The sequence below is a fragment of the Sus scrofa genome, chromosome 10, assembly GCF_000003025.6.
Source record: "Sus scrofa isolate TJ Tabasco breed Duroc chromosome 10, Sscrofa11.1, whole genome shotgun sequence".
Taxonomy (NCBI): domain Eukaryota; kingdom Metazoa; phylum Chordata; class Mammalia; order Artiodactyla; family Suidae; genus Sus; species Sus scrofa.
In genome coordinates, this window is record NC_010452.4 from 20,610,776 (window position 1) to 20,636,482 (window position 25,707).

General features: G+C 42.8%; 1 protein-coding gene across 1 annotated transcript in view; it reads right to left on the bottom strand.

Moving 5' to 3' along the window:
* The window catches only part of DENND1B (DENN domain containing 1B), a 244,302-nt gene extending 219,269 nt beyond the window's left edge, over positions 1 to 25,033 (bottom strand). The window contains 2 exon segments of the mRNA XM_021064483.1: positions 22,385 to 22,449; positions 24,887 to 25,033. Coding sequence (XP_020920142.1) covers positions 22,385 to 22,449; positions 24,887 to 24,903 — 82 coding nt within the window. The 5' untranslated portion in view covers positions 24,904 to 25,033.

Genomic DNA, 25,707 nt, shown 5'->3' on the forward strand with positions numbered 1-25,707 from the left:
CAAAGCAGACAATAACAGAAGCACAATGAGACGTGTGCACAGTAGGCCCACACGATGGAATGCCAGGCAGCTATTAAATCCGATGAAGCAGACTGCCATTTGCAGACGCAGGAAGACAATCATGACAAACTGTCAATTAAGTGGCCAAGGTCAGATTACAGGAGACTATGGACAGAGGAGCCAGTTTATAAAAAAGTACGTAAGATTCGTGCACATATACTCACTGTACTTTAGAAAGAGATGTAACGGGTTGTTCAACAAAATATTCATCATGATATTATTCTCTGGCCAATGAGATTTAGTGATTTTTAGTCTCTTCATATTATTTTCTTCTTTTACTTGAATTTTTTTGCAGGAGGTCTGGATCTCTTTTCCCAAAACACATGAGCATTCACAGTCACAGACGTATGCAGACAACACAGACAGTTTTTGGCTACCCTGATTTAACTTCCAGTTTATCCTAGCAAAGACAAAGCTTCATTCCAACTAAAGAAATCATTCACTCGATTCTGTGATTGGGACAAGTTCCTCAATTTACTCCACTCTTCTGATAGAAGACAGAGGTATATCAGAGAGAGTGGGTTTCAGAGGCAGTCTTGGTTCAAAGTCCATCAGTTGTCTTGGTGAGCCTGGCTACTTCCATGCTATGACAAGACTGACAAAACGACCAGGTAAGTAATTCCTGTGGAAAATACTTTCCATAATCATTATCATGACTCTTAGTAGTTGTTGTATATTGCAAAACAGAAAAAAACACACAATGGTTCAGGACACTGAAACAATGAAAAGAGAAAAAAAATCAGAATTTTTTAAATGGGAAGAAAATTAGTAAGGGGAAATAATGTGAATATATACAGATAGACACTGAGAAAAGAAAACGAGCTTAGAGTAACAAAAATTTTCATTTTAAGAAATTGACATGGAGTTCCCATCGTGGCTCAGTGGTTAACGAATCCGACTAGGAACCATGAGGTTGCAGGTTCAATCCCTGGCCTTGCTCAGTGGGTTAAGGATCCGGCGTTGGCCGTGAGCTGTGGTGTCGGTTGCAGACGTGGCTTGGATCCCTCATTGCTGTGGCTCTGGAGTAGGCCGGCGGCTACAGCTCGGATTAGACCCCTAGCCTGGGAACCTCCATATGCCGTGGGAGCAGCCCTAGAAATGACAAAAAGACAAAAAAAAAAAAAAAAATGACAGTTGATTAGACTGCCTCAAGACAAAATAAATAAGTTATAATTTGGTCAAACAGAGAATAAAAATTTGATAATTATATAGCACATGTTAAAACCAAAAGTATTTACAGGAGTCCTCTTGTGGCACAGAGGGTTAAGGATCCAGAATTATCAGCCCACTATGTATCAGGTCACCGCTTGGGCACAGGTTCAATCCCTGGCCCAGGAACTTCCATATGTCACAGGTGCAGCAAAAAAGAAAAATAACTAAAGTATTTGAAATATGAGTTCCCTACAAAAGTATCTTTTATACTTTTAGTGAATAAGATGAATGTGATACCTGGCTCTGGCCATCATTACAGCTACTCTATAAAATATGATAGGCATTATAGTCATTCACTAGTATTCATTCACTTAAAGGCCTACTAAGCACAGAGCACTATTTTAGGTAGATGGAATTCAAAGCTACATGTGATATTATTACTTGCTTTTCAAAAACATACAATTTCCTTACAAGGAAGAGACTGGAGGACCAACACAAAGTTACATTCAGGTTTGATAACTGAGGTACACATGGCAAAGGGTAAAAGAAGGGAATTATCACCCAGGAATAAGAGACATGCTGATACATATCTGGACGAAACTATAATTCAAAAAGATAGATGCACCCATATGTTCACTGCGGCACTATTAACAGCCAAGAAGGAAACAACCTCAATGTCTATCAACAGATGAATGGCTTAAGAAGATGTGATACATACAGACAATGGAACACTACTCAGCCATAAAAAAAAAAAAACAAAATAATGCCATTTGCAACAACATGGATGGACCTAGAGAATATCACGCTAAGTCAGACAGAGAAAAACAAAAACCATTATCATTTATAAGTGGAATCTAAAAAGTGATATAAATGAACCTATCTATACAGAAAAGAAACAGACTCTCAGAGTACACACCTGTGATTGCCAAAGTGGAGAGGGGAGGGAGTGGGATGGATGGGGAGTTTGGGGTTAGTAGTACATGTAGAATAGATAAGCAATGAGATCCTACTGTACAATACAGGGAACGATATACAATCTCCTGGGACAGACCATGATGGAAGATAATATAAAAAAAAGACTATATATATTATATATGTGACTGAGTCATTTTGCTATACAGCAGAAATTGGCACAACATTCTAAGTCAACTCTACTTTAATAAAAAAGAAAAACAAGAGACGTCACACCTATATCTGAGTTGTGTCAGCAGCAACTTGATGCTAAAACACACGCCATGGGAATGGAGCAGAGCTCTCCCTGCTTCTGGCAACGCCTGGGCCGGGGAACTAGAATTATTTAGCTATCAGATATTACATCACTGGAAATAAAATATTAAGCACTAAATAAGTTGTCATTCAGCACACCACCTGGCCAATGCTGGATGCCTGCTGAAATGCTGCCAAACTGACAGAAAAGGAAGCCATCAGAAAATAATGGCTGTCTCTATCTGCTTAACACTGAGTTCGCCCAGGCATTAATTAAAAAAGGATAAAAAGGTCAAAAGGGTAAGTTTTTAACAGCCTGGAGAGCTTCGCAAACCTTGTACAAATAAAAAATTAAAATAAATTTTTTTTAAAAAAACAGGAAAACCAAAGACCAGTTGTGATCCACTACTTTCCACTGATTGATTCAGAACAGCTCTTCCTCAGAGCTTCCTTATTAATAAAAGAATCTTCGGATGAGAAGTGGTCACATTCAGAGCATATATTAACAGAGGCACTTCCATAAATCGAAAGAAGAATGAAAATCTTATCATATCTAGTTATGAGTATTGGCTTCTCAAGCATTCAATCTTTTACTGAGAGTAGCAGCTACAGATGGGGCTTGGAAAGAGTCCAAATCTAACAAACTTAATGAACCCTATGTATGTTCTCTCTCTCTCACTCGATTATAAATTCTTGATGACTGGGACCAGTATCATCTCTGCATTCCTTTCAGCATCAGGAATGAAGTTTTATACACTCAGATGGATAAATGATAGACAGACAGACAAGCACAGAAGCAACAGCTGTGTGCCACAGAGATTGAAAGTTTAACAGACTACTCTGATTGCTTGGGAAACTAGCTGGTTCTGGCCATGTGAAGGTACAGAGAGTGTGAAGGTGGCCGGAAGGGAGAAAGAAGAAGTGACACCTATAGCACAGCCTCTGCGGCCCACGGAGGGAGGAAGGGGCACCGGGAGGCCGGACGGAAGAGCTGGGGCAAGAGCAGTCAGTCAATGAAGGAAGGCAGACGAAAAGCAAAATAAGGAGAGACATTAAGAGCAAACAGAACTCTATCCAGAAACCTAAACAGAATCAGTAGGCAGGAGAAAAGACATGCTTTTTTGTCTTATCTTACTTGAGGGATTCAATAATGGCTCTCTGAATGAAAATAATACATTGTATTCATAAGGACAGAAGAGAACTGGCATTAGCATAAAGTTAAACACTGGAATTCCCACTGTGGTGCAGCAGGTTAAGGATCCAGTTATCTCTGTGGCAGCTGGGGTTCTATCTCCAGCCAAGGGCAGTGGGGAAAGGATCTGGTGCTGCTACAGCTCAGATCCCTGGCCGAGGAACTTCCATATGCCACAAGCACACTAGGCAGCAATCAGCCAGAGCTCTGTGGGCTAAAGCAGAAGAATCTGCAAACTAAACTAAATAAAGCAAAGCAATAACAGTTTGCAAGGAATGTATCCGTATATGCACCCAAGGGAACATTTATATAAATACGGCGGCAGATGCACTGAGATTTTTCTGAAAGGATGTAAGAGAAACGGCCCATGTTGCATTCTCTAGGAAGGGGTGCTAAGGTTCCCTGGATCTGAGATGCGCAGAGACTTACTTTTTTTTTTTTTTGTATTTCTCTATGTATAATGGCAATAATTTTTTAAATTATTTATGTTAATTTTATATTTTAAAAGACTGTTACCAAAAAACTTTTTTAAGTGATGCCAAGAGAGAAAACATAAACTTTAGAGAATTACCATTAAAACAAATATGTACCCTGATGACAGGTTTACGTGAACTCAGAGGTGACTGGTACAATCGTACAGGCAGACTTCAGGGGACCCCTGAACAACACAGGACCACTTACATGGTTTGGTTTTTGTTTTTTTGTTTTTTTTTCCAATTAATATATAGCTGGTCCTCCAACCATATCCATGGATGTGGAATCCGCAGGCAGGGAGGGTCAACCACAGGACTGGATGTGAGCATCCTCAGATCCTGGGTCCTGGAACCCATCCCCCAAGGATGCTGAGGGAGATTACATATAGAAATGTCAGGTAATGGCACGCGAGACAGAAAGGAAACGCACCTTACGATCACCTGAGATTTGACTGACCAGGGATGTGGAGCAATAAAATCAAGTCTAAACGGGTCGTCTGAGCCCAGCTCATGAAGGACACAAAGCTTGTTCTGGAGGTCAGCGTCTCTCAAACATAAGAATTTGCAGGCCCCAGGTGGAGAAAAACTGCAGTTAACAATAGAGCCTGACAGCTCCTTGGCTGGACAAGACTGCCGCACCCACTGGTCATGGGCTCAGAACAGCAGCCTCACTCCAGCAAGGGTGGGTTCCCTTAGGCTCCAGGGAGCATTACAAATGCACGATAAAACAAAAACCTCCTTTCTTCAATGGTATCAGACTTATTTGTCAATAAAAGTGCCAGGAATTCTCCTAAACACAGAGTTAACATGATGGAGGAGAACATTTTAATTAGTCAATTGTCGTGGACAGAATTAACGTATTCACCCACTACTTGGTATCCTTAGTCTGCAGGGCCAGAGGCTATTAATTCCTAGGTGTTTTCCCAGCAATTAGAATATGCCACTGTAGACATTTAGATTAGCTTCATTATTTAGGAAAAAAATCGTTATGAATATCCAGAATTTCAGTAAATTTGGGTCACCAATACTGAATTTTATTCAGTATCCTTTTTATTTAAAAAAATTACAATAAATAAATACAAAAGTTGCTTATCAGAACCCATAATTAGATTTATTATCAAAAGAATATTCATTCTAGGCTTTTGCCTGAAACGCCAAGAAATACATTCCCTCCCTCATTAATCCTTACATTACACAGTCACTGTTAAATCTTGCAATTCACCCTCCTAGTTTGAGTCACACACTACATACAAATCAAACAAAAGTATCTAATTCTTATTATTTCTTGTGACTTATGAAAAGCATGAACTTATTCTGTGCTTAAACGACAATAAAACCACTGTTTAAAAGCACATGCATATATTTATTTTATTACTGTACTGATCACTGCAGCTCTGTGGTGCAAGGTTGTTACTGTTTCCACTTTAGAAACAAAGAAACTGAGGCTCAGAGGTTTTAGGGTCATACTACAAAGTTAGAACTCCAACCAAGTTCTTCTTAATCCAACCTAACTTTAGTCCTGCCCTCCCATCCAGCATAAAACAGCAGCAAATAAAGGAGCAGACTACTCTCCTCTTACCAAATAAACCATGAAGAGAACATTCCCCCCACTCCCACCCCATATCCCTTTCATGGTTAAGAAGAGTGAAAAGGAGCTTCTGTCTTGGCGCAGTGGAAATGAATCCAACTAGGAACTATGAGGTTTTGGGTTCAATCCCTGGCCTCACTCAGTGGGCTAAGGATCTTGTGTTGCCTTGAGCTGTGGTGTAGGTCACAAACATGGCTCAGATCTGGTGTGGGCCAGCAGCAACAGCTCTGATTCAACCCCTAGCCTGGGAACTTACATATGCCGCTAGTGTGGCCCTAAAAAGACAAAAGACAAAAAAAAAAGAGTGAGGATATAATGATCCCCCCAACTCCAGCCAGTTACCTCCTCACCACTGATAAAGTCTGTCTGGCCTGATGACTATATAAATGCTGTCACTTTCTATGTGTCATGACATGAAAAAGGTTGAGAAATACTGCTACTGAGAACTCAGGAATATACAGAGTCATCTTAAATTAAATTGGTTTAAAAAATATATAAACTTCATAAACTTTATAAAATTACCTGTAAAAAACAGATATCAATGACAAAACAGAACTCTGCTATAAGACTAATTGCTGGACTTAAATCTCTAACACAATGGTTCTCAAAATAAATCCATTACCATTCAAATAAAGACAAAATTTCATATTCATCACCCACTTTTTTTTTTTTACAAGCCACTTGTAAGTACATAATCCAGATTCTGTCAAAACCTAAACAATTTTTTAATTTCCCCATACATTATTTTTTTTCTACTGTACAGCATGGTGACACATACATGTATACATTCTTTTTTCTCACATTATCAGGCTCCATCATTAGTGACTAGACATAGTTCCCAGTGCTACACAGCAGGATCTCATTGCTCATCTGTTCCAAAGGCAAGAGTCTGCATCTATTTACCCCAAGCTCCCAATCCATCCCACTCCCTCCCCCTCCCCCTTGGCAACCACAAGTGTCCAGATACTATATGGAACCTCAAAAATTTCTTAAGTAATTAAAAAGTTACTGGAGTAGCTTTTAATCATCATTTATCCCATCGGGGGCTATTTGCTGTAATTCTTAACCATTCCCACTTTGCAATATTTAGTATCAGAAGTTCCCTTCGTGGCTCAGTGGTTAATGAACCTGACCAGGATCCATGAGGATGTGGGTCTGATTCCTGGCCTATGGGTTAAGGATCCGGCATTGCAGTGAGCTGTGCTGTAGGTCACAGAGGCAGCTCGGATAACACGTGACTGTGGCTGCAGCTGTGGTGTAGGCCGGCAGCTACAGCTCCAATTCAGCCCCTAGCCTGGGAACTTCCATATGCTGAGGGTGGGGCCCCAAAAAGAAAAAAAAGAAAAATTCAGTAGCAGTTTTCACAGAACTCATAACCAACCGCACCACACCTCCCACTTGACAATGTGTCCACTGAGATGTGGGCCCTTAGTTTATTCCCAGTCTCATAACCCTCCGGCTTGTCAACATTAACTCTCAGAAGCTTGAAAATGTGCCCGTATACAGAATGCCCACTTCCCTGCTGAAGTTAGTGCCTGTGGAAAAGCGGGAAGAAAGCAGTGTAAAGAACAGCCGTACTGTAACTTCTTGCTTACTCCCTCCTGATGCCACCGAGCCTCTCGATGAGCGCTGTCAGATTCACGACTGCACATGTGTGTTCTCCACCAAACAGCCTGCTCAAAGTGAAACTAACCCCTCAGCTAATGTATTTTGATACATTAGCATCTTCCATCCTCCTTGTGTGTGACCCTTCCACAATACAACATGGGTCCTGGGAGGTGACCACAGACCTTCCTTTCACGTTCCCCTCTTCCACAACGATCACGCCCAACACGACAGGAGGGAGGTTCAGCGCCGACACCTAACGTCCACTGAGGTGAGCACGCCTCTTTCAGATACTTCACAGCCATGGTATAGAAACCAAACAGGAGTTCCCATCATGGCGCAGTGGTTAACGAATCAACTAGGAACCATGGGGTTGCGGGTTCCATCCCTGGCCTTGCTCAGTGGGTTGAGGATCCAGAGTTGCCGTGAGCTGTGGTGTAAGTCGCAGACTTGGCTTGGATCCCGTGTTGCTGTGGCTCTGGTGTAGGCCAGTGGCTGCAGCTCCGATTCAACCCCTAGCCTGGGAACCTCCATATGCCGCGGGAGCAGCCCCAGAAAAGGCAAAAAGACAAATAAAAATAAAAATAAAAAATAGAAACCAAATGAAAATGTGTATCTACACAGTGACTTACAGTAGTTTACAAAGCATTTTAACGCCATTTTGTATTTCACCCTTGCAACAATTCTTGAGATATGGAGCGTAAACTTTTTTAACTGCGAAAAGTGAAATTATAGAAGTCAAGCAACTTTACCAAGTCACCAAACTAATAAGTAGCAAAGCCAAGACCAAAAGCCATGTGATGTCTGTGAGATAAGATGTTCTGTTTTATTGATAAGAGGATTCCAGATTTTAGGTTTTTAGAAAATCATGTCATCAAGCCCATTTACCCCTGTTCACCTCAAAATAGATTTAACCACCGATTCAAAGATTAAGCATCAGTCCTATTTAAGAGTGTGCTTGCTCTGAAAGTTCCCGCGACAGTCACCTTTCATAATATTCAGCCTCCTCTCATTCATGCACTATTGTTAGGAATGTAAATTGGTACAGCCACTATGGAAAACAGTATGGAGATGCCTCAAAAAGTTAAAAATAGAATATATGATCTAGCAATTCCACTCCTGGGTATTTATCTGAAGAAAACAAAAACACTAATTAAAAAACATATACGCACCCCTATGTTCACTGCAGCATTGTTTACAACAGCCAAGATGTGGAAGCAACCCAAGTGCCCATCAACTGATGAGTGTGTGTGTGTGTGTGTGTGTGTGTAAACTGTGGCATATTTGCTTAGCTATAAAAAAAAAGAATAAAATCTGGTCATTTGTGACAACATGAATCAACCTAGAAGGTATTAGTGAAGTAAGTGAGACAGAGAAAGGCAAGTACTATATGATTCCACTTACACATGGAATTTAAAGAACAAAACAAATGAACAAACCTATACCAGAAAAAGAATTACAGATACAGAGAACAAAAGGGTAGTTGGCGCCATGGTAAAAACAGGTGATTAAGGGAGGGGGGATTAAGAGTAAAAACTTCCAGAGTTGGAATTCCCGTCATGGCTCAGGGGAAACCCGACCAGTATCCATGAGGGTGCAGGTTTGATCCTTGGCCTCGCTCAGTGGGTTGAGGAGCCGGTGTTGCCATGAGCTGTGGTGCAGGTCGCAGACACGGCTCAGATCTGGTGGTTGCTGTGGCTGTGGTGTAGGCTGGCAGCTGCAGCTCTGATTCAACCCCTAGCCTGGGAACTTCCATATGCTGCAGGTGTGGCCCTAAAAAGCAAAAAAATAAAAAATTAAAATTAAAAAATAAATGAATGAGTCGTGGGTATGAAACGCACAGTGTGGGGAACACTGCCCAAAATTATGTAATATCTTTACATGATGACATATCACAATTAGACTTATCATGTGTGGCCATGAAAAGAAAAAAATAGGACAAAGAAAAGAAAGAAAAAGGATAAAACTTTTTTCAAACAAAGGGAAGTATTTCACTAAATGATTCTTCTTTTTCTTCTTTTCCTTTTTACGCCGTGCTTTCAGCATATGAAGTTCCCAGGCTAGGGGTCCAATCAGAGCCGCAGCTGCAGGCCTATGACACAGCCACAACACCACGAGATCTGAGCCGCATCTGCGACGTACACCACAGCTGACGGCAACTCTGAATCCTTAAACCATGAACAAGGCCAGGGATGGAACCTGCATCCTCACAGACACTATGTCAGGTTCTTAACCTGCTGAGCCACCAAAGAAACTCCTCACTAAGCAATTTTTTTTAAGCAATAAAAGGAATAAAAACTTTTTAAAAACTGAATAAAAGAAACTAATATAAAATAAGAAAAAAAGTACGATTAAAAGTATAATCACAAACTAAAGAATTAAAGCTAAAAGTTCAAAGGAATATAAAAATATTAAATGTCTAGTAAATGAAAGAATAAACACCAAATATACCAAAAAGTAAAAGTGAAACAAGGCAAATACAAATTCCAGAATTTCACACCTCCCTGCAGATGGCAGGAGGTCCTGCAAACAGCTAGGGCCTCACTGGGCCACGATACTGCTCACAGATTCCAGAAGGAGAAACAGGGCCTCTGGCCTTTCCTTCAGCTGCAGAAGATTCAAGACTCTGGTCCCTCTGGGTCATAAGCATGTGTGTGGGAGGAAGACACCTCTCAGAGACCACTGAGCTCCAGCTTAGTCATCTCCTCCAGCATAGAAACCAAGCAAAAGCACCTACCACTGCCTCTCCTCAACCTTCGATTTTAAATGAAGAATTATAACTCAGAAGAACTGGCAAGTCCCCTAATCACAACGCATACATGCTGTTTGTGTTTTGACCAAATTAAATTCAGCCATATCTAAGAAAGGTAAATTCCAGTCACGTCTGAAGTTATATTTTAAAGTAAGTATAAAAATTACATAGGTTAAATCTATCATAAATGAAAGAATAAACACCAAATATACCAAAAAGTAACACAAATCGTACACTTTCAAAGAATTACAATACCATAAAAACATAAGCTGTAAACCATGGTAAATATAACTTGAACTGGGATGACTGAGAAGGCAATTCTGAAGCACTCAGGGACCTCACTGTCAAAACTTTGGCCACCATTCTGAATAAACCACAGGTAAGAAAGTAGTAGCATGTGACACTACTTAAGGTTGGAGGCAAAAAAATTGATATGAGGGCATCTCCACTCTTCTTTCCACATCCATCTACAAACAAAACGGTCGTTGCCAATCTGGATGGTATCTGAAGGAAATGAGTCAAACATTACCAAGAGAGTCTATAAATTCCCAAATTGAGTAAGCTTCAAGTAAATGTATTTTATAATGGCTGCATAGAGAACTCTGGACATCTACATCAGCCCAAAGACCAAATGTAGAATACCACCACATACAGAGTATTTTAATTCATTTGTATCTTCAACTCTTAAGCTAAAAAATGAAATAAATGTTTACAAATTAAAATTCTACCTTTCTGCCATTTGCAGCAACATGGATGGAACTAGAGACTCTCATCCTGAGTGAAGTCAGAAAGAGAAAGACAAATACCATATGGTATCACTTAAATCTGGAATCTAATACATGGCACAAATGAACCTTTCCACAGGAAAGAATATCATGGACTTGGAGAAGAGACTCGTGGTGGCCAAGGGGGAGGGGGAGGGAGTGGATGGACTGGGAGTCTGGGGTTAATGGATGCCAACTATTGCCTTGGGAGTGGATAAGCAAGGAGATCCTGCTGTGTAGCACTGGGAACTATGTCTAGTCACTTGTGATGGAGCACGATGGAGGATAACGTGAGAAAAAGAATGTGTATATGTATGTGTGACTGGGTCACCTTGCTATACAGCAGAAAACTGACAGAACACTGTAAACCAACTATAATGGAGAAAAATAAAAATCATTTAAAAAAAGAAAAAAAAGGACAGGCTTCAAAGACACTGCAATGAATGAATGCACGGAAACTGAGAAATCATCAGGTTCTACTGTCAAATACTTAAGAAACTGCCTGTTGTTTAATGGCATGAAATGTTGAAAAAGGTAACTTCAAGTTAAAAAAATAAAATAAAATTCTAGCTTTCAACTAGTATTCCATTTTAATATTTCTACGATTTAAGGTAAACACTGTTGTAAAGAAACACAACACGAACCATTAAAAACTTGGAAACTAGTACTTTTGTTCATAACCATTCTTAGCTTATTCTGATTCTGTGACATGTCTAAACCTGTACACAGTAAACACCAGCAACACATAATCTTGATGAAAGTATGCTGCCCCTTATGGCTAATGATTATTCTACAGATCCTCTGTGCCAAAATCACACATTTCCAAGCAAAACTACAACTCCAAAACTTAGCTCTCAGGTCCTCTGCGGTAATAAGAACAAAATAAAAAGACATAACACATTATTTTCCAAAGAATAAGTTAACTTCATGAATTGCTTACAATTATTAAGTAGAAGATACCATTTTAATTTATAGAAAAGACTAACAATAACTAAGACCTTGAAAAAAATTCCCCAAATATTACACAACTTCTTCCAAACATCACATCCAAAATACACTGCAATGTCAGAAAGAAAAAAAAAAAAAAAAGCCACTTAAGACTCCTTCCTGAACCACTTCCATGTATTTTTAATGCAAAGAGCTTGAGGATATATGATGTTCAGGCCATTAACACACTTCTGAACTTACTCGTCTTTCATTTCAATGTTTTCTTCACAAATTCAGAAGTTGTTTCAAATAGTCTTTTATCAAAATTAACCAGAAGTCTAAATTTTACAACTACTCAGGTGACAAAATTTTAAAGGACTGCTTCATTTTAATTAATGATAAAACTGAACACTAAACCTGTCTTTATGCTGGTGCATTTCTGCCACCAAACCAAAATTATTTTTGAAATGACTAATTTCTGGATGCTTACACATGTGCAGAAGACCATCAGATGTACTAAACTGATAGTTCTATGCTTTATTTTCAGATTCAAATGATAAATAAGAAGGAAGTGAAAGAGGAAAAGGCTCTATCTGATCGTTACCAGTTCTGTCCACGTTACAGAGTTTGTGGTTTATCAACAGTTCTACCAAAAAAAAAAAAAAATTCAAATAAAGCACTTATTGCTTGCGATGATAAAAATCTATAGCCGTTCAAAGTTCTTTACATTAAAGTTTTTTTTTAAAGATTTAAGAAATCTAAAATAGTTACTAGAAATAAGGACAAGCTTTTACTAATTTCTCCTTAATAACAGAGTATAACTTAAGCAACTATTGAACATCATCCAAAGGATTAAAACCTTCTGAAAAATCCATAAGAGACCCAAATAGATGCTAGAACCCAAAAACCTAAAATCCAGTGTCCACATAAGCCAGGCAATGAAGACCACGCTCAAGACAGACTGCCACAAGGCAAATATCAAAAACGGTATATTACTCAGCAGCTTCTTTTTACATCTTTTATTTCTGTAGCTTCACTTTCACAAATTACACATCTTTGATAAAGTTGATACCTTTTTAAAGAAGAAAATAATTTAATAGTAATGCCTCTCAATACACTTCACAGTTTTCTTTGCCGTAAAAGCCATCTCAGGACCTTAAAAAAAGTGCCTCAACAATTGAACAATATCCACTGAACAGATATTTTGGGTCAGATGCTGTTTTAGCCTCTTGAGTAAACACAACTAACCCAACCATCCCCAGCCGGTGCAGCTGACACTTGCAGCAGAGACCATGCTTCTCAGTCAGCTTCCTTAGTTACCAATATTTAGACCAAAGGCAGAATATTCTTTACTCTTATTCACATGAGATTTTGAATACGAAGTCAAACAACTAACTGTAGAAAGAGATGGCCAGCTGGTACCCAACTGAGAGCCGACCAGATGTGGCTGTCTCCCCCTCCACCGCCTACAGACACCCCGACCTCCCCACGTTCCCTGTGGCCCGCAGGGCTGAGTGAGCCGCCCTCCTCACACTCAGGCACACACTGTGAAACCTCGACCACAGCCCTCAGGACATGACACGATTACAACCACCGACTTGAAGCTGACACTCCCTCTCTCAGGAGGTCGTCTTCTTAACTGCTTTGCATCTGAGTCTGACACCTTAACTGGCGCTCTCGGAGGAAACACTCACAGTGAATGAAAGAAGGCTGAACACGTCCTATGATGTCTATACTCTTCTTCCCATTTTCGGCTGTTCATCTTCATCTGCTCATTTTTAATATAATACCACAAGAACTCTGGTCAAGCCTAGAATTGGGGATTTTCTAAAAGGATGGCTTTCTGAAATTGTGGCCAAAAAATACATATGATGCTATTCGAAAAAGAGGATTATGTTAAAGTGAGCACAGCAAGATGGTTGTAGAATCAGAACCACAGACCCAAACTGCAGTCCCACCTCACGGAGCTATGGCTTGAGCAAATTATTTAATCTGAGTTCCCATTTCCTCGCCTTTTTTTTTTTTTTTTTTTTTTTTTTTTTTGTCTTTTCTAGGGCCGCACCCATGGCACATGGAGATTCCCAGGCTAGGGGTCTCATCAGAGATGTAGCCACCAGTCTATGCCAGAGCCATAGCAACACAGGATCCTATACCAAGCTCAAGGCAACGCCAGATCCTTAACCCACTGAGCGAGGCCAGGGATCGAACCCACAACCTCATGGTTCCTAGTCGGCGTCATTAACCACTGAGCCATGACGGGAACTCCCATTTCCTCACCCTCATGAAAGGGTAACAGTTGTTACTTCACGCGGTTGTAGTGAAAATAAACAGGATTTGTAGGCTCTTAGCACATTTACTGACATATCATAAAAATCAGAGACATAGTTTTTATTTCTATTTCTATAATACATCTACCTGGAAGCCTAATCAGAGAAAATAAACTGGTAAATAAGGCTCTCTAACCATGACAGCTTTATTTCATTAACTGAGAACTTATAAACAAGAGAAGTCTTCATGAAACTCACTGAACAAATAAATACTCTAAATAGACTTAGAGATAAAAGTTGTTAATCACGAATTACCAATAATATCATTATAGATGAGGGGTTGATAAAACCTAACTAGAAATTGACAGAGGTCCATTGGATCCTTTGTTCAGAGAGATCTCTCCACGCTAGCAAGTTGCCTATCTTTTTAATTAATTCAAGGGTACAGGCTTTCTTTAAAATTCAGGTGCTCCCTTGAGGGCTGTCTATCAGTTGTTCACACCTCACTGGGAACCACTTTAATCAGATAAACATGCTACGTAACACCACCTACGTAAAGAGGTTCTGACCTGAAGAGGGTGAGCAGAGGTGCCTGGGGTGGGGCAGCCTGCACGGCACTGGCTGTGAGGGTCACTGTGCTGTCACCGGGCAGCAGGGGACAAGGCACCTGCACAGCGTGAGCAGAGGGGCCCCAGGAGTCCCAAGACGTGCCCAAGGAGGGCAGACTTGTGTTGCAGGGCCGGGGGCAGTGGGGTGCACGGGTGTTTGGGGTTGGTAGATGCAAACTGTTACATTTGGAATGGGTGGGCCATGGGGCCCTACTGTACAGCACAGGGACCTGTGTGTGACTGGGTATGACAGAAGCTTAAGAAACACTGTTTAGCAACTATACTTTAATTTAAAAAAAGAAGAAGAGGCATCTTCCCTCCGCATGGGTAGCCCCAGGTGCTCTGTAAGGAAACTTCCCGTTCTAAGCCTCTGCTGTTCCTCTTCTGCACAATGTGCCTTAAGACCCCGAGTGGTACTAACTTCCTAAATGCCTTTAGAAAATCAGTTCTGAAGGATCTTTGGCAAGTACCCCCACCAGGCCCAAGGGCTGACCTTCCACAGAAACACGAAACAATACACTCTTTTCCACAGATAAAATTAAATCACCACCTGGAATAAACTAAAATCCTTCATGTATGTAAACTAAGAATCTAAATATGGGAGTTCTCTTGTGGGGCCACAGGTTAAGGATCCAGCATTGTCAGTACAGTGGAGCAGGTCACTGCTGTGGCCCAGGTTTGGACCCTGGCCTGGGAATTTCGACACACCATGGGCATGGCAAAAAAAAAAAAAAAAGAATGTAACTATGCCCAAATAAATACGGCAGGAATACCATTCAACCTAACAACGTAAGAAGACCACAGTATCTCAAGTGTTTCTCAACACTATCTTGAATGCTTTTTAGCTTGAATAAAAAAAACTCTTTACTGTCCATAATATTCTTTTGGCATAAGCCTGAGAGCTTTAAAGTGGGAAAGGTTTCTGAATGTTAAATATTAAAAGCTATTTCCCCAGAAGAGGAATTCTTTTGGAAGTGACTGAGAACATACTTCACACTTAATCCTTTCGATTTTCATTGTTACCTAAAATAATTCCATAGCCTCTCGCTTAAAGCATCCCAAAAATGTCTACTGCTACTACTGTATATGCACTGTAAAATGTGCATTTTAAAAGGTAAATTACTGTCCTCTAACTCACAAATCAAAAATAAAATTCTGGAGGAAAAGAAGGAGGGATATTATTTGCTCACAATCTCAATACTCTCTCCAAATGAGAGAACAGTTATCAAAAGTTTATCAGAAATATATGACTTAAAAATCAAGAAAACAAGAAAGTTCCAAAAAAGAACCTGAACAAAATAGTGGCCAAACAACAGTCCAAGAAGACAGCACTGCAAGAGCACACGTTCGCATGGGACAGTGGGGATTGCTCAGAGTAAAAACCAAGAGGTCACCTTGGATTAAAGCAGCAAAATTAAAGAACAAATGAAAAAATACAAGCACCTAATGAAACAAATCGGAATCAAACTATCAAAATATAAACTCTGCAGCATCCCTATCAACGTAATAATCAACAAATACTGGAGTTCCTGCCGTGGCTCAGCAATTAATGAACCCAACTAGTATCCATGAGGACGCAGGTTTGATCCCTGGCCTTGCTCGGTGGGTTAAGGATCCAGTGTTGCTGTGAGCTGTGGTGTAGGTCACAGACATTGCTCAGATCTGGTATTGCTGTGGTGTGGGCCAGCAGCTGTAGCTCTGATTGGACCCCTAGCCTGGGAACCTCCATATGCTGTGGGTATGGCCCTAAAAAGCAAAAAAAAAAAAAAAAAAAAAAAAAAAAAAAAAAACCCACAAATACTGAGCACTGAAATGTGACTGCTTTTTACCCTTTGGTGTCGCAGGAAGGAGGCAAGGCTGAGAGCCAAACAGAAAAGGACAGCTGCTCCTATTTTCTATCTAGAACAAAAACTGCATATCTCAAAGATATGCTTCTAAAGAACCACACTGGAAAGCAAGGATTAGAAAGTAAGTTTTGCTCTCTTCCATAATGTATGCTTTCTTCCATAACCTTTCACTCAAAGATTTCTCTTAATTTATTCTAGCGCATCTGGGTTGAGAGGGACTCAGAAAGAGTTTCCTAATGAACACAAAGCTCAAGCAAAACCACGGCAAGCACATTTCACTCACAGATTTTTTTCCATTTCGGGCAATATGTAAAGTCTCCTAAACCACTTTATTGTATGCATGATTCATCAAAGTTCTACTTTCTAAACGTTAGGGTTTTCCTGAGTTTCTGGCACATGTGGATGGGTGTAAATAAAAGGCAGCCCCAACAGCACATGTCCCAGGGAATCCTGTGACGTGAGGAGACAGCAGAGCAGGTGTGGTCCTCAATAGGGGAAGCCTGAGCACAGCTCTCAGTACCTTCGGTCATGGACTACTAGCCTCCCCGCCACTGTCACACCAGCACACACGGAGGATCACTTCTACAAGGGCAGCGTTCCGTGAATTAATCTGATCAACAACTCATTTGACCAATGGCCAGGCACTATGCTGGGTCCAGTTTCTGTTATTCATTCTGTAAATATTCACTAAACATGCCAGCTACTGCAATAAGCTTTTCCTTAGCACATACACAATTAATAAGTCATGCCCTGGTTTTTGAAGAGCTTACCTGAAGCAGGGTAAGTAGACACTCACACATTTGTAGTCTATCTATTACTATGTTAGACACATCTACACATCTATCTTTGTATGATTACTCTATCAGACACTTTTGCACATCTACATATTACTATACTGGACCTATCTATACATCCATGTATTACTTTATCAGGCGTATCCGTAAGAACACAGTAAGTGCTAAAATACAGGCAGAAGCAAAGTGCTGCGGGTTCATGCAAACAGTATCCCCACAGACGAAAACTTCCAAAATGCAAAAGTGGGCTTAGAAATAAATTTTTGTGCAGGACATAGGGGATACAAAGGATTCTCTGGCCTAAGGTTCCAATTTAAGAAAAAAGAGGCCATTCAAATGTCCACATGAGCTAAAGACTAGAAAGATGGATAATCTGATACTGGGTTACATGGCTGATAAAAATGGAAAATCAGCAGCAAAGAGGGATTTGTTCCTAAAAGAAGTTATTATAGCTGAAGAGAAAGAGATAAAGAAAACAAGATTTGCTAAGACAGGGAATTCCCGTCATGGCTCAGCAGTAACAAATCCATAAGGACACAGGTTCAATCCCTGGCCTCACTTGGTGGGTTAAGGATCGGGTGTTGCCGTGAGCTGTGCTGCAGGTCAAAGACACGGCTCAGGTCCTGCATTGCTGTGGCTGTGATATAGGCCAGCAGCTGCAGCTCAATTCGACCCCTAGCCTGGGAACCTCCAAATGCCACGAGTGCAGCCCTTAAAAAAAAAAAAAAAAAAAAAAAAAAATTTGCTAAAAGATGTGTTGAAAACTACAGTAAGTAAAATAGATCAAGATTCACTAAATATGAAGATGTAAATCCTAAAAAAGAGTAGTGCCAGCGTCTATGCCACAAGCAAAAAGCCCAGTAATTACTCCTGTGGAATTATACTTCATTTCAAAGGGGAAAAAAAAGAATCACCTGTACCACATACAGTTTATACACTAATATTTCCTCAGGAGAAATGAAGCAGACTATGCTGAGTTCATGTGAAGTTACTACACAATGAGAGGCAGCAGAGGCAAGAGATTTTAAGATATGTGTGTGTATACACACACACATGTACACACATATGCACACACATATAGAGTATATTAAAAAGCAACAGATTAAAATACAGACTCTGGAGCCAGACCATTTGGGGCAAATTTTGTCATTTCTCTGCTTTGGTTTCTTCATTTCCTATCTCAGGACTTCTGTGAGGGTTAGGATGTGCACAACACAGAGAGCTCAGAGTACCAGCTGTGGTGCTGCTGCTTTGTGGGGTGAGCTGTCAACAATGCCGAAGGGAACGAGGGGGCACCAAGGCCACTCACTGCCTGGGAGGAAAACCCTGCGAGGCAGCATCTCCCATCTTTCAGCATCTCCCATCTTCCCCTGAAGTCCTGGGGAATTACGGTTACAAAAAGTCCTGTTATTAGAGCTGAGGGGAGGCCCTCACTGCTGGCTGGGAGGCAACAAAGACAGTAGTCAGGAGAGTGACAGCCATCGGCTTGGGATCTACCAGGAGGGCCCTGAGATCTAAATGCTGGCACCTCACTGTCCCCCGGCAGGAGCAACCACTGCCAGGGATGGTCTCCTGCCAGAGAAACACCCAGGAGGAGACGCCCCAGCCAGGCTCCCGGGCGCCACCAGAACCCATTCCACTGACACAAAGGGGACAGGGTGGGAAACGCTGTCACCCCTCTTGGCATTAACTTTGTGCACCCTTCGTATAAATGCTCTGAAACGTGTCTTTTTTCAAAAAATCAATGTAATGCTTTTGAAACAAGTGGAAACAGCAACGAATGAGATGAAGATCACCACTTCTCCAGAGCCGGCAATGTCAAGTCATAGTTCAACAACGCCACTTCAAATCACTAACCAGAACTCAGTCAAGAACAATTTGTCTCTGAAGATGCTTCTGACCAAAAAAAAAAAAAAAAAAAAAAAAAATTTGGCTTTTTAAGGCCGCATCTGCGGCATAAGGAAGTTCCCAGGGGTCGAATTGGAGCTACAGCTGCCGGCCTACATCACAGCCACAGCAACACCAGATCCGAGCTGCGTCTGTGACCTACACCACAGCTCACGGCAACACCAGACCCTTAACCCACTGCGCAAGGCCAGGGATCGAATCCACATCCCTCATGGATGCTAGTCGGGTTCACTACCTCTGAGCCATAGCAAGAACTCCTTTATGATCAAAATAATCTGAGATAGATTTTTTAAAAAGTTAAAACTTCTCTATTAAAAAGTAAACACGAAACATGCTACGTATCTTAATGGAACGTTACCAGTAGCATAAACCAAGATTAGCCTAAGCATCATATTTTCTACGGCATTCAACAGGTGGTCGTCAAGAGAGACACCAATATTCTGAGACATGCAGACTGTTTTCACTGATTTCCCAACTTTTTTGTTTGTTTGTTTGATTTCCCAACTTCTATTCCCTGCTAGTTGTTTAGCAAATCAGTCCCAATAATCTTGCCACTCACCGCTCCACGGCTGCCCCACCACCACTTTAGGAAAGGCCAGGCCCAGGCCGACGCAGGCCACTGGGACCCAATGTCCTGGGGGTTTTTGAGAATGAGACTTGGCGGCTCTAAAGAGAGCACCATGAAAAGCCAGTGTCTGTCATCGCCGAGATTATGAACGAGAAAGCAGAGTTCCAGCTCGTCTGACAGCCCCTCTCCAACCCCAAGGAAGCTAAGACGCCATCACTGGGGGTGGCAGAGTCGAGGGGCAGACAGAACCCAGATCTTGGATGACCGACTTCTACAGACGTCCTCTTACGATCGAGTTTCTTCGTTAAGTTGGCTTTATATTTGTATTCTAAAACATTCTGATGTACACATTTGTTTTACAGGTCCATTACTATATAAGAACATCATCCATGTTCATTTAAATGAGAGCCAAAAAAAAAAAAAATGTATCCTACTTGAAACAAATGGAGGCACAAGAGACTCAATAATAGGTTTTATGGACAGTTAAATAAGAGCATTCTAATAACCTGCTTTAATCATTTCTGGGCACGTTCCCCTTTATATTTTATCAGTAAAGTAGAAAACGAATAAACATTTAGAAACATTAAACTCAGTTTGACAAAATTTTATTACAGTAGCATTACTTTTTAGAGCACAGAAAGTATAACTTGTTAGACCCTAAAATATTGGTGTATTCTATGTCACAGTCAAAAAAACCCAAAAAACAAAAAACAGTTGTTAATGCTTTTTACACAGTTGGATTTAGCTTTTCAAAAAAATCGTTACTTTGCTGCCAGTGAGCCATGTCACTGGAATACACGGACAGAATGGATTGACTGCAACCTGCAGAGAGGCATGCCTTTATTTTAACCACTTATAGTATTTCCAACTCACCACTCTGGATAAACTGCTAAAGTACCAATGAAGATGATTCTGATGAGGAGAGATTTAGACAATAATAGCAGCAAAAGCAAGAAGGTAGTAAAAGAAGGGCAGAAGATACCAACTGAAATGACTAGTTCCTGGAAAACGGAAAAAGGCAAAGGGAGGAAGTCAGGAGTCTGCGTGGAAAGGCAGAATCCTCCGACACGTGCACAGATCGGGGTCACCTAAAGAAGACCCGTCCTTTTGTCAAGATAACGTTAGCCTGCATTTAAAATGACAGAGGAGTTCCCGTCGTGGCGCAGGGGAAACAATCCGACTGGGAGCCAAGGAGGTTGCAGGTTCGATCCCAGGCCTTGCTCAGTGGGTTAAGGATCCGGCGTTGCTGTGAGCTGTGGTGTAGGCCGGCAGCTGTAGCTCTGATTGGACTCCTAGCCTGGGAACCTCCATATGCCACGGGTGCGGTCCTAAAAAGCAAAAAAAAATTAAAAATAAAAAATTTTAAAAATAAAAAAATAAAATGATAGAGAAACCACATTTCCCAAAGGAAGGCAGCCTGTTTTACAGACACTCCAGGTCAGTACGACTCCACACCCCTTAGCCAATGCTCTGGTGGGCACTGTGAAGATTCAGTCATATCACAAACACGCTATAGGATAGATTTAAATCGGAGCTGAAAAAAAACAGTAATGTATCGATTTGAATCATCAAAGAGAACTTATTTGGGCCTGGAAAGACTATAAAGAGACCAACTCTAGTATATATAAGACAACAAAAGATAACCTTTTTAATGGGAAAAAGCTTACCCACAACCTAGGATCAGTTCTTGGTTGGTGAAAAACCTGACCACAGCTGCAGTTCCGACAGGCCAGAAGTAGAGCAGGCAGGGCTGGTGGAGCCAAGACCGTGTATGACTTCCCACCTAAAATTAGCCATGCCCGGTTCACCACAGCAGGGTTGGGCTCCTCTATTTTAAGGTGTGCAGCTCCAAATTGCTTCGGAGCATATAATTGCTGGGCAATGTCTGGAGGTAAGAGTGTCGAGAGACTGTCCACCAAGCCTTCAGAATGGGCACCTGGTCTCGACACATCCCCACACTTAATCATCATGCTGTCTGGGATCTAAGTACAAGACAGTGAGGTCATTCACTGGGGACATCTATCCAGGAAAGGAAGTCACGCCAGGCCACCATGAGAAGGAAAAAAGCGAGAGGCCGCCGCCCTTACTCCTTTCAGCCACCCCTCCCTCCCCTGCTCACGCAGGCGCACACATGGATGACACAGGTAGGGGGAACACTAACAGAGCTCATGACCCTCAAGTGCTCTCGTCTTTTCAGGAAATTATCTAGAACTCAACAGCTGACACCCTCCTGAGTAATGTCACCTGACTGTTTACCGCCCTCTGTAAGTGCCAGGCTCCCCGGGTAAACCCAACAGAGGGGCCTTCCCAGCCTGCGGTCTGCATCTGGGAAACCGTCGGGGGGGGAAGTGGGGAGGCTCCCATGGGTATGAGAGAGACACTTTTCACTAGATGTAAGAAAATGAGAAGGCGTGCCCTTCCACCAAAATGAACAATAACTTTACCAACGAGCAGCAGAGTTGTAAGGCACGTGGCCTTAACATACATCTGAAATGTGTAGGTAACATTCCGGATTCCTACCATCTCAGGGCAAAGACACAGCACCTGTTTTTCTAGCAGAACATGAGGCAGCAGACATGAAATACACACTTCATACCCGTAGTGTCCCAAGGCCGTCAGGCTCGGGAAGCCAACAACAAGAGCACTTGTTTTGAATTAGCAAAACACACGTACCTTCATTTTCAGAGGTGTGACATTTCACTTTCAATACCAAGTCAAAGGTTCTTTCTGGATTTTCCCTAAAAGAAAAAGAACTTTGTTATACTTACTTCCTCCCACAAATAAATCAGCATCTCTAGTAAAGTTTTTATTTTCTAAATGCTAAAAACTAACTTATTCTTGTCTCCCTATATTCCATGGAACTATATGACCACAGAGTGGAAGAAATAAAAAATTTGTTTTTCCTAGTTCAGCAACTTAAGGACACTGAGGCTTAGGAGTTTGGGGACTTGGGGCAAAACATTTAACCTCTGAGCCTATTTTCTCACCTATAAGGCACCTTGTTTACATCACAAAATAACAGTGAGGACTACAAAGCAAATAATAAACATGGAAGTACTTTATAAAGTATTAGCTGCTAGATAAATATAAAGCTTACCCAGAGTTCCCATGTGGCTCAGCGGTAACATACCCGACTAGAACCATGAGGATGTGGGTCTGATCCCTGGCCCCACTCATGGGTTAAGGATCCAGTGTTGCCGTGAGCTGCGGTGTAAGTCGAAGACGAGGCTCAGATCCCGCTTTGCTGCGGCTATGGTGTAGGCCAGCAGCTGCCCCTCGGATTCAACCCTGGCCTGGGAACTCCATATGCCACAGATGCGGCCCTAAAAAGCAAAAAAAAAAAAAAAAAAAAAAAAAAAATTCCCTTTGTCTCATCGAATCAAAATTGAAAATTGAAAAGCCAGCACGTTCCTAAGTATCTCTACCCTTCCCTGCCAGCAGAGCCAAACTGCAAGTTCTCCAGTTTTCTTCAAAGGACTTGCAAGTTAGGTGTAAACCTGGTGAATACCTGGTTCCACCTGCCATGTTCTAGAGCAAGCATTTATAATGCTCCTTAAATGCGATACTTTGCATATGCTTTTCTTGAGATGTAGTTACACCACATGTTTAAAGGCCCAAACTCTACACAGCTTCCAAGATCAACCAAAAAGAGCTTTATTTTATGTCAATTACCTTTGCGGAAATAGGACATCTGCCTCAATATTAGATTTTCCCTCTAGGAACAGTAAGGATGCTTTGCTTCACTCAGAAATTAGTATCCTGGAGTTCCCATTGTGGCTCAGTGGTTAAGAACCTGACTAGCATCTATGAGGATGAAAGTTTGATCCCTGGCCTTGTTCAGTGGGTTAAGGATCTGGCGTTGCCGCCAGCTGCAATGTAGGTGGTACATGTGGCTTGGATCCTGCTTTGCTGTGGCTGTGGTGTAGGCCTACAGCTGTAGCTCTGATTTGACCCCTAGCCTGGGAACTTCCATATGCCACAGGTGCGGCCCTAAAAAGACCAAAAAAAAAAAAAAAAAAAAAAAAATGAAATCAGCATCTTTACTAACTTATACATTCAATGTATTCTTTGGCGTAATTTCAAAAAGTGAATTGAAGTCTATTGAGACTTTTAAACAACATGGGTTTGTTTAAAAAAAAATAGTTGTATTAATCTCTTTCTGCCAAAGCTAGAAATCAAGCCAAGTCTGATACCATAATGTCCACGTGACCAAAGAGTTAATATATTTCAGTTTTCCCTGCTAAGGAGCTCTTAGTGACTCCTGCATTGGCTGTTTTTAATATTTACTTCCTTCAAGAAACTAGTGCCAATTTGGGCTTCTAAATAAATACTTGTTTAAAAAAATTATTACAAGAATCTAGAAAAGTAGGAAGTGACAAGCGATACAGATAAATTTGCAAATATACATTTCCTCAGCCCTCTCGCTGTTAACTTGCTTCAATGGGAATAACGTGGCCTCAGCGACCTCCCCCCTCCTAATCCAGTTAATGCCCAAAGGAATACTTTTTAAGTCACAAGCCTCGCCCACCCACCCCAGATGTCAAACACTGCCGGAAGTCATTCTAAACCACATTATTTTCCAATTTCCCTAATATTCTCTAGACTTTCATCTCTCATTGATTCCATTGTCCTGGAAGCTTTTAAAGGCCTTTCACACTCATAAAAGACACGCTCTTCGTGATTTTAAACTGGGGGGGGGGGGGGGGCAGGGGGTGAAGTGGGGGGATGAAAGGAAGAAGGAATTCTTTGCAAACTAAGTTTCTGGAGGAAAATAAAAAACCATGCCTCTGAGATGCCCCAAACAAAGTCACGACCCGTATCCCCACAGCTTTTGGTGTCATTAAGGTGCTGCAGCCAAGGCTCCCCGTTGGACGCTCGGGCCGGCACAGAAAACCCTCCCTGGAGACCATTTTGCCGGCGCCTGGGCGACCGCACGCCAAGGCACCTCAACTGAACGGAGGGACGGGAAGCAAAGCCCCCGGGGCCCGCGGGGGCCTGAAGCAGCTCCCGCCGCTGCCGCCGCTCCCCGGCCCCGGCCCCGCAGCGGCCGCGCCGGCGCCCAGGCCTCCGCCCCCGGGGCCCCGCGACCCCGCCGCCCGCAGGCTTCGCGGCCTAGGCCGCCCGCCGCGCCGAGAAGGGCCGCCGCCCCGCGCCCGCCCGCCCGCCCGCTCTCACCGGGTCCTGCAGTCCATGGTTACATGTCGCGGGGCCGCCCGCCGCCAGCCCCGGCTGCGCCCCGCCCACGCCGGCCGCCGCGGGAACGGAGCGCACGGCAGCGGCGGCCCGGGTGGTGCCGGCTGCGCCGCCGCCCCGCCCCCACCTTCTGTGACAGCGGCCGCCGCCCCCGCCCCCACCCCCGCCCGCGCCGGCCTCGCAGCTCCTGCACCTTCCGCGATCCCGGAAGTGCGGGCGGAGCCGCCGCGGGCCGCCTCACCTGGGCCGGGGGCGGAGGCGGGGGGCGGGAGGCCTGCCGGGTGCCCGCAGGCAGCTTTGCCACCCGTGTCCTGAGCGCCCGGCCCACCGGCCGGCTTCCTCGCCGGGACTAGTCCCCGCTCCGGGACGTCTGGGCGGCAGCCCCCGGAAAGCACAGTAACTGACCTGGTACCTGGGCTGGCGGTGCTTTCCACCCCGTGTGCGCTCCTAGGTGGCGTTCGCCAGAACCTTCGCCGGCCTGGGGCACCTCATTGCTTTCACATGCAAAACCCGAGCTCCAGGTGCCGCGCCTGCTCCTGCCTCCCTGCAGCCGGGCCTGGTTCCGCTCCGAAATCCAGAGCCTCCCCCTCCTGATTCCGGACGTAGAGACGCGTGCACCTGCTAAGTAGCCCTGCCAAGTAGCCCTGCCAAGTAGCAAAGTAGCAGTGCTCCCCTTGCCTGCGCATAGGGACGCAGACCTCCTGGTACCCGGCCTACACCTTCCTGCCCCGTGGCCAAGGATTCACCTGGGGCCTCAGGCGCGAAGGGTCAGGGCTCGTGGAATGGCACCCAGGGAGCTCAGA